Source organism: Sinocyclocheilus rhinocerous, unplaced genomic scaffold (assembly GCF_001515625.1).
Source record: "Sinocyclocheilus rhinocerous isolate Xijiao unplaced genomic scaffold, SAMN03320098_v1.1 scaffold1456, whole genome shotgun sequence".
NCBI lineage: Eukaryota > Metazoa > Chordata > Actinopteri > Cypriniformes > Cyprinidae > Sinocyclocheilus > Sinocyclocheilus rhinocerous.
Window position 1 is genome coordinate 310,612 of NW_015630970.1, and position 10,322 is coordinate 320,933.

A 10,322-nucleotide genomic window follows, 5' to 3' on the forward strand; every position below is an offset into this window, starting at 1 on the left:
GCGGTGCTCGTGTCATGGACTCGAGGCAGACGTTGCCATAGTAATCGTAAAGTGTGACAAAATGACTATTCACTAAAGTCTGCTCATCCAAAATTGTAATTCTGTGTCTGTTAACTCACTGTGATGTTGTTCTCGCACGTCAAACACGCTTTTAAACGTCCGTGCGCTGTAAGGTGTGCATTATTATTATTTCCCATTTCATATTTTATAGTTATTTCCCATTTAATTTCCCACGTCTTGTTTTTTAAATGCAAAAACGCATTCTCTGTGAATACAATAGCTGCTTAGGATTCAGCTCACGTGCATGAAGCTCCATCTACAGGTATTTCCCTAAACAACCACAGGCCAGATTTTCTGGCACAGAATGAGAGCTTATTAAATCACGAACACGATTATTTATTTTTGCTAATTGTTATTTTATTTTAGTTCATTTTTCCATTACCGTTGTTAGTTTAGTTTAGTTTTTCATTTATTTTGAAATGTTATTTTTATTTCAGTTTACGAAAATGTTTTTTGACCAATAGTTTTAGTCTTAGTTTTCGTTTACAGACTATATGAGCATAATGTCATAGTTAAAATACAAGCTCGATTAGTACAAAAGAAAAAACACAGAGAAAAAAAAGAAGAAAATCTTCTTCTATAGGCTTCTTATATAAGCATTTAATAAAACACAACAAAATTACTAAAACTTTACTTAAAATTACAGTGAAAACTGAAAATATAGAACAAATCGCAATAAATTCTAAATATGAACAAAAACTTATAGTATACCGATGATACTAAAATAACACAAACAAAAAATAAACTTTTCCAAGCCATTTTTTGAGGATGAGTTTGTCCATATTTTCTATGAACAAACTTATAGTTAATTTTGTATGGCACTTCACATTTTCAAGAATGTTTCTCTGTCCAATCTACTCCTTACAGACAATCAGGACACACTTCAGGACAAGTTTAAGTACATTGAAATGAGCATGACCTGGACTAATGCTCAAATTTACTGCAGCAAAAACTACGTAGACCTGGCCGTCATTACAGACGACACAGAGAACACATTCCTCGCAAAAATACTTTCTGACAAGGGCCACAACGATTCTTGGATCGGCCTGTACAAGATCCCATGGCTGTGGTCGGATAAGAGAAGTGTATCGTGGTCCTCTGTAAAATGGGAGTCTGGACAGCCTGATAACGTGAAGGGAAACGAGAATTGTGCGAGAGCCAATACTGAAGGACTGATGGCTGATGACAACTGCTCGACTCGACTGCCTTTCTACTGCCGCGAAAACAGGAAAATAAAGCGTGTGAGATTCACAGTCAAATCAGACGGACATCTGGACAAATCCGCAGTGATGGAGGCCATAGAGAAGAAGGTGAGATGATTCTGCATGTTATTTTAATATTATTAATATGCTATTATACACTGAACAAAATTATAAACGCAACACTTTTGTTTTTAGTTTAATATGCAGAATAGTAATTTTAGACTGTTCTGAATTGGTATTTAGTTTCATTTTTTCTATTTCTATTTTAATTTTAGTTCATTTTGTTGTGTGTTTGTGTCACTTGCATGTTTCTAAACATGCTTTTTAAAAATCAATTTACCTGAGAAGCAAAATGACTTAAAAATATGAAAATATGGGAATTTTTGCATAAAACTAGAAAAAAAAAAGAACTGTCAATGGGCAACGGGCTCAGAAAAATCAGCTAGCTTTCCTTTAAATCGAACCTAGCTTTCCACTGAAATATATTTTTTCTTGTTTTAAGCAAAAAAAAATAAAAAATTGGTATATTTGCTTCTAATTTCATTTCAATATATGTGGATCTAATAATGTTTACATTTTAGTTGGGCTGCCCCTTAATAGTCGACTAATCGTTAGTCAACCAGAAAAAAACATTTTATTAGTCACTTAGTTGCAGAAAAAAAAATTCCACAAAAAAAAATCCACAGGTGAAATCACGCAGTCCGTGATGGACAGATCGTTAACTGCTAGTCTATGGCAATACACTACTTCGGGTAGGATGTCCGAACACTCGCCTATCATTCATCGACCTCAAATATGGCTTATCATCTGAAATATGTAAGTATTAGCAACTTTACATAGCTGCTCAATCTAATGTTAACCCAGAGAAATGTGCGCTATTGAAGTGTCTGTGTGGAGTGTGGAAGCAGAACAGTAGTGATCACTGAAGGACAGATAGAGGCGCCGGTGCGCTCACTTGCTCTTAAATTGCTCCCTTGTTTTTGGTCATACAGATAAGATTAATACATCTTTCAAATCTGTAAAGACTCTACGTTTATTTGTGCACTCACAATAACAACAAAACATGCTTTTGTAAAATAATGAAAGCAAACAGGAAGTGCTTTCTGCCATCTCAGTCTCTGTGAACTTGAGTTTTTCAGTTGAACAGTTTTTCCCTGACACATTCATAATCATTACTTCTGAAGGTGCGCTGTGTCAAGCTTTATGCATGTGCTTGAGCGCTTATTAGGTTTTGTAGGCAATAAAAGGCTCATTATAATGATTTAAATGGTTTGTTAATAAACGTGCGACTAATAGTCAACTAATGCTTAAAATGAACGTCTCGGTTACATATGTAACCCTCGTTCCCTGATGGAGGGAACGGAGACGTTATGTCGTGACGACATAGGGGGTTTACTTGAGAGCCCCAATCCGTTCTGACTTTCAGAGAAAATGCCAATTAATTTTGGCTAGTGGATATTGCATACCTGAGCCACTCCCTATGCATACGGGTATAAATAGGCGACAGGTGCATCCACTCATTCAGGTTTTACGCTGAGGAGCCGAGAACGTGTCCCAGTCAACCAGCGATGATTCGAGGTTGTGGCATGGGGACATAACATCTCCGTTCCCTCCATCAGGGAACGAGGGTTACGTACGTAACCGAGACGTTCCCTATTTGTCGGTCACTACGAGTTATGTTGTGACGAGGTAGGGGGTCCATGGAAAGTGCCACAACCTGAACCCTGTCACAACCCTGTAGCTCTGCAAATATTGACAAGCAGCCGCGTGTCAGACAAATGCTACGCAAAGGTCGTACCCTTCCCAACGCCCCAGCACAAATTCGCTGACCTTGGCGCCGGCAGGGACCAAAAGGTGAGTACATGGCTGCTGGAGACAGCCAAGCTGCTGATCCTATGACAGAAAAAAAAAATTAAGAAAAGGGATTTTGACCTTCATGAAAGGTGCTTCACGCCTTTCCTGTTCGTTGTTTGGCAGTAACGAAGGGGAAGCGAGCCTTCCGGAGAAGGACGCTACTGAGACCACATCCTGCCTGTAAGGAGGTACCATGTGGAGACACTGATATGGATTGACCCAGGCCTGGGGCAGTACTACATATGGAATGGGTCTCTGAGGCAGGTCCTACCTAGGAGTAGGGAGGAATGGCTGCCAGCAGAGACTGACAGAGTGGTCTATCAAAGGGAAGACACGGGTTCACCGAGAAGGAAACCTTACCATGGAAGAATACACATATGGGATCGCCCGCAGGGAATCAAGCCATATGTACACCTAGCCCAGTAAAGGGGCTGACCGGAGACCCGGTCTGACTGCCGGGGGGTGCTGGAGGATACTCAACCAGGGTTCGCCGACCAGGGAACTTACTGGAGGAGGAAAAGGCACTCGCATCCCCGGGTGAAGGGGACTGGCACAGCAAGCGTGACACTGGCCGGCTCTTCCCGCCACTTACCTGTTACCCAACACACGGGAAGAAACCGGCTCAACACGGAGACTGTAAAATCTTGCGAAGGTGTTCAGTGTCGCCCAGCCCGCAGCTCTACAGATGTCTGCCAGAAAGGTGCCGAGCGCCAGCGCATAGGAGGAGGCAACACTATGTGTGGAGTGAGCCCTCACCCCAAGGGGGCACGGCTTGCCTTGTGATTGGTAGGCCAAGGCAATGGCATCCACTATCCAGTTGGCCAACCTCTGCTTGGAGACAGCCTTCCCTCTCTGCTGACCTTCGTAGCAGACAAAGAGCTGCTCAGAGCTTCTGAAGCTCTGTGTGCGGTCCACGTATATGCACAACGCTTTTATGGGACACAGCAATGCCAAGGCTGGATTTGCCTCCTCTGAGGGCAGTGCTTGCAGGTTCACCACCTGATCGCGAAAGGCCGTGGTGGGAACCTTGGGCACATATCCAGGCCGGGGTCTCAGGACAACGTGAGAGTAGGCCGGCCCGAACACAAGGCACTCTTCGCTCACTGAAAATGCTTGGAGGTCCCTGACCCTCTTGATGGAAGTGAGCGCGGTCAGGAGCGCTGTTTTAGCAGACAGGAACTTAAGCTCAACTGAATCCAGTGGCTCAAAGGGATCCCTCTGAAGGCCAGCCAGGATGGTAGAGAGATCCCAGGAGGGCACCAGGGGTGGCCTAGGAGGATTCAACCTTCTGGCACCCCTCAGAAACCTGATGATGAGATCGTGTTTTCCCAGGGACCAGCCGTGCACTGCATCGTGATGTGCTGCAATAGCAGCCACATACACTTTCAAGATGGAGGGTGACAGCCTATGCTCCAAACTTTCTTGCAGGAAAGAAAGCACTACTCCAATCGTGCATCTTCGGGGGTCTTCTCGGCAAGAAGAACACCAGTTCATGAACAGACTCCACTTCAGAGCATAGGCTTGCCTCGTCAAGGGAGCTCTAGCCTGAGTGATCGTGTTTACCACTGCTGGTGGCAGATCACTTAAGTCTGCAGCGTCCTGTCCAGGAGTCACACATGAAGGTCCCAGAGATCTGGACACGGGTGCCATATGGTGCTGAGCCCCTGAGAAAGTAGGTCCTTCCTCAGAGGGATGCGCCAGGGAGCGGCTGTTGCGAGGACCATGAGTTCCGAAAACCAGGTCTGGGTGGGCCAGTAAGGCGCAATCAGCAAGACCTGTTCCTCGTCCTCTCTGACCTTGCACAGTGTCTGTGCGAGAAGTCTTACTGGGGGAAACACATACTTGCGTAGAGCCTGAGGCCAGCTGTGTGCCAGTGCATCCGTGCCGAGGGGGCCTCGGTCAGGAAGTAATACAGCTGGCTGTGAGAGGACTCGTGGGAAGCAAACCGATCTACCTGGGCTTCCCCAAATCGACTCCAGATCAGCCGGATCATCTCGGGATGGAGTCGCCGGCTGCACGATTGAGCTCCACCGGAATGTGGACGGCGCGCAGTGACTTGAGCTGCGTCTGACTCCAGAGGAGGAGATGATGTGCGAGCTATGACATGTGATGTGATCGTAGACTACCCTGATGATTGATGTACGAGACAGCCGCAGTGTTGTCTGTGCAGACCAACAGTGCCTGTCTTGCAGCAATGTCTGGAACTGCCGCAAAGCCAGATGCACTGCCAACAGCTCTAGGCAGTTGATGTGCCAAAGCAGTCGAGGCCCTTTCCAGAGCCCCGAGGCTGCCTGCACGTTGCATGTAGTGCCCCAACCCATACTGGATGCATCCATCGTGACAACGACATTCCGGGACACTTGTTCTAAGGGCACCCCGGCCCGAAGAAAGGCAAGGTCTGTCCAGGGGCTGAATAGGCGGCGACACTCCGGTGTGATAGTCACACGAAGTGTACTGTGACGCCATGCCCATCTCAGGACTCGGGAGTGTAACCAGTGCTGAATTGGTCTCATATGAAGCAATCCGAGCAGCATGACTGCGATTGCAGATGCCATATGCCCCAGGAGCCTGTGAGATACAACGTTCCTGCCTCTGAAGGAACTCAGGCAGTTCAACACTGACTGGACACGCTCGTTGGTGAGACACGCTGTCATACTCACCGAGTCTAACTCCATACCGAGAAAAGAGATCTTCTGCACGGGGGAGAGTTTGCTCTTTTCCCAGTTGACCCAAAGCCCCAACTGGCTGAAGTGCCGGAGCACCAGGTCCCTGTGATCGCACAACTGCTCTCGTGACCAGGCCACGGTGAGCCAGTCGTCGAGGTAGCTGAGGATCCTGATGCCCACTTCCCATAACGGGGCAAGGGCGCCCTCCGCGACCTTCGTAAAGACATGGGGGGACAGGGACAGCCCGAAGGGGAGGACCCTGTACTGCCATGCCCGACTCTCAAAAACAAACCGTAGGCCTGTGTCGAGGAAGAATCGAGACATGAAAGTAAGCATTCTTCAGGTCGACCGCTGCAAACCAATCCTGGGGCTGGATGCATCTGATGATGCGCTTCTGCGTCAACATCTTGAATAGGAGCTTGTGAAGGGCCCGAAGTCTCGAGAACGCCGCTGAACCTGGGGGGTTGCCTAGCGAACTGAATCGCGTAGCCGAGTCGAACTGTCCAAATGAGACAGTGGGACGGGACAGGTTGGGCAGCGCAAGCCATGCTTCCAAGTAGGGGTGTGCAGCGAAGTCAGTATTTGTATCTGTATTTGTATCTGTAACAATCACAAAATTATTTGTATCTGTATCTGTATTCGGATTAAACCGGAAGTAGGCGGAGCTTGAACCAGAACTTCGTACAGTTATATTTGATAAGACCGTTATGTTTATGGTTTTACAGCCTATCTTTTTTCGTAGTTATCACTGATAAGGGTTCCTAAACAGTTTAGAAATATGGAAATTGATTTAAGTCATTTAACTTAAACATAAGTTAAACATTAACTTAAGCAACTGCAACGCTGCTATTTTATTTGCACTTATTTCATTCATAAACTCATTTAGCGACTTCACACACTTGTTACTGCATTGTAATTTTAGAGGTTTATGTAAAACAACATGATTTCCTTTGGCTCACCGGTTCCTACGCAGTTAAAAAAATTATTTCACTTCAGTAATTTGCAGGTCTGGAAAACCTATGGGAAAAAAAAGAGAACAGAGTATGGAAAAATATTTGTGTTTTGACTATTTGCCCTATTCAGTGTTCTAAAATATAAAATTAATAATTTCTAAAAATACATTTATCATACAAGTAGGAAGATTTCATGACAAACATTTAGTGATCATTTGAACACGACTGAATGAATTCAAGGCGCACATTTTCATTATGCAGAACTCTTTTTTGAACTTCACTAAACAAATGTGCGTGTGCCACGCAAACCAGCAAAAGATAAGGAAGCAAACATGTAGGCCTAGTAGAAAATGTATCTGTATTTAAGTTGATTATTAGCCTACTCTTGACAGAGAGCTGGTTTAGTTTTTGAGAGACAGAAATGCGCAGAGATGGCAACGAGGCTGTTTGATTGGCGATCGCGCTGTGCTTATTAATTCGTGTGTTATATCGTAGCCTATAAGGTTTAAATCATTCATTGCCTTTTATATATACACAAATAGTAGAACGTGTATGATGTATTATTTTAGGTAATATTAGGCCTAATCTTGCCAAGCTCTGATTTCTGAGAGATGCACGGAGTGGCAACAGCAATGCGGTGTTTGATTTGCGCTCTTTTCATCCATAAAGTTACATTCATTCAATTCACACACTCATTATTGCGTGAATTTAGAGATTTGTGTAAAATATCGGGCAGAATTATTCGTTATCCGTTATTCATTTTTGAAGCCATTATCCATGCCTTTCCGAATAAGGTATTTGGCTTCGGGCACACCCCTACTTCCAAGTTCCGCGCGAGTGGCACCAAAGGGACAATCGACGCACCCGCGGTGGTGCAGCGGTGGGAAGTCATGCTGGATGACACAGAAGGCATCGCGTCCTGGCTCATCCTCGAGAGCGCCTCCACCCCGTGCTGAGACACCGTCAAGGCCGGTGCGTCGAGCCTCTCTGAGGACTGCGGCACCCTCCGTGTCCCAGCCGGCCCCTAAGTCCTCTAAAAAGATGACAAAGCGGCCCTGACACGGGCAACCCAGAGATGTGGGAAGCTGCTCTTTTTCAGGAGATGGCAAAAACAGCACCACTCCTTCCCCCGGAGGAGGGTCGGGCGGAGAATCCTTTGTTCCGTTTTGTTTCTGTTCCGGCCAGTGGTTCCCACATTCTCGAAAAGAGAGCAGTTTCCTTTTCCTCCGGGTTATCAGGCTCGTGGGTTGACAGTGAGCGATGCGCTGCCTCTTCACTCTCGCCCACGACGCCCCCTATTCCCAGCAGCCAAGAAATTGCGGGGACACGGCGAGAGCAGGCTGATGCGCGGTCCCCGCCTCAAAGTGCTGGGCAAACTGCTCGAACTGCTGGGCAAAGTCCTCGACAGTGTCGCCGAATAGGCCAACTTGCGAGATGGGAGCGTCAAAAAAGCGCACTTTGTCGACATCTCTCATCTCAAGTGAGGTTAAGCCAAAGATGGCGCTCTTGGGCCACAAGCGTGGACATCGCCTTGCTGAGGGACCGCACTGCGACTTTCGTCGCCCAGAGAGCGAAGTCAGTCGCTGTGTGCAGCTCCTGCATCAACCCCAGGTCGGAACTACCCTCGTGCATTTGTTTGAGTGCCTTGGCTTGGTGTACCTGCAGGATTGCCATGGCATGCAGGACAGAGGCGGCCTGGGCCGGAGCACCGTAAGCATTGGCTGCGAGAGCGGCCGTCAGCTTACAGGCTTTGGACGGGAGACGCAGACAATTCCTCCAAGTGGGGGCATTTTGCAGGCACAGGTGCACCGCAACCACTCTCTCCACCTGGGGAATGTATACGTACCCCCTAGCCACCCCACCATCGAGGGTAGTGAGGTCGGAGGAAGGAGACGAGCGGCTTCTGGTCGAAAAAGGTACCATCCACGACTTCGTGAGCTCCTCATGCACCTCCGGGAAAACCCTCACCGACAGAGAAGCTCTCACTGTGACCCTCAGATCTCCCAGAGCTCTAGCCAGCGGTCCCATACTCGTGACAGGGAAACCGGGACGGGTAGAGACTGAGGGTGTCGCTCCATTCCCCGTGAGGAGAGAGAGGTGAGATCGCAACGAAGCCATGCTCATACGTCCGCAATGAACGCATGAGACATCCACTAACGCAGCGAATGCAGAACGTTGGATGCCCAGACACTGAAGGCAACGTTCGTGGCTGTCGACAGAGGGCAGGTAACGACCGCAACCAAGAGAACACAGACAGAATGGCATCTTTAAAAAGACGCGAGCAGTCCGTGATGAGAAACTGCTCTTTTAGTTGAAGCACCCAGGGGAATCGCTGAATCAACAGGGACACCGCTGTTTGTGCCGTCACGCCAACCAGGAACAGCGTCTTTCTTCCAGTCAGAACAGAAATGCTTTGTGGAGAAGAAATCATTCACCCACTCGGCTCCGAAGCAAAAATCTGAAGAGTGGATGCACCTGTGGCCTATTTATACCCGTATGCATGGGGAGTGGCTCAGGTATGCAAAATCCACTAGCCAAAATTAATTGGCGTTTTCTCTGAAAGTCAGAGCGGATTGGGGCTCTGAAGTAAATATAACTTGTAGTGACCGACAGATAGGGAACGACTACTAGTCGACCAGAAAAATCCTTAGTCAAGGGCAGCCCTACATTTTAGTTGTACTGAGAAAAAAAAGGAAAAAATACTAAGTAATTTGCAGTGTTTATTTTATTTTAATTAAACATTTTTTTTTATAGTTTTAGATTATTGACATCTAAACGGCGGTAGATTGTTCTCGTTCACTAATGACTGATGTAATCTGGTGTCTAGATGAAGCAGATCCTCTCAGATCAGCACATGAAAATCAGATCCAGCATAACATGGAGCGTCCAACCTGACGGGAAGATCTTCCAGCGGCAGAAAACACAAGAAAACACACAAAAGAAGAGGTGTTAGATCCAATGAAACACTAGTCTCTGATACATGCCATAACTTGTCCAAACAGTTATGAATCTTTAAGGTACAAGCATTTATAATAACTCATAGATGTTTAACACCATCACATTTTAGTTAATGCATTGGCACTGTTAATGATTTAATGCTTTACATACTGTACAAAAACTTACGAATGAGAATAAGATCATCCTGTATAAAAGTACAGGACAAATGCATTTCAAATGTTGATTTTAGTTAAATGATTTCAGTGAACACAAACATATTTAGTGCTCACACATGCATTGGTTTGAGTCCATAAATGCAGAATTAATAATAAAAAAAAAAAAAACAATAGTTTAGTCTTGGGCTCCTCTAAGTAGTTTAGTATTTAGATATTTTGGAACAAGATAATACAAAAATAATGACTTTGAAATCTACAGTGTGTGTGTTGTAATCACACAATCATATTTTCTGCATTATATTTAGCAAACAGTAAACACGGAAGTGTTAGTAAATAATAAAATGATGGAATATAAATGGATTACACATTATTTATTTCAGTTTGGCATTTGTTTACAAATAAATCTTTGAGATATGAGACATTCAGCTTACAAAATTCAGCTTACAGCTATTAAGTACAGCAATCTTTCATGAA

General features: G+C 45.6%; 1 protein-coding gene and 1 long non-coding RNA gene across 2 annotated transcripts in view; both read left to right on the forward strand.

The window, feature by feature from the left end:
• Window positions 1–1,479, forward strand: part of LOC107740755 (uncharacterized) — a 24,882-nt gene extending 23,403 nt beyond the window's left edge. The window contains exon 3 of the long non-coding RNA XR_001640119.1: window positions 1,470–1,479. This is a non-coding gene — a long non-coding RNA (uncharacterized LOC107740755). The remainder of the gene's footprint in view (window positions 1–1,469) is intronic.
• LOC107740767 (macrophage mannose receptor 1) overlaps window positions 1–9,801 on the forward strand; it is a 50,579-nt gene extending 40,778 nt beyond the window's left edge. The window contains exon 4 of the mRNA XM_016553273.1: window positions 9,563–9,801. Within this exon, the coding sequence (XP_016408759.1) occupies window positions 9,563–9,688 (126 nt within the window). The 3' untranslated portion in view covers window positions 9,689–9,801. The remainder of the gene's footprint in view (window positions 1–9,562) is intronic.
• The last annotated feature ends 521 nt before the right edge of the window (window positions 9,802–10,322 follow it).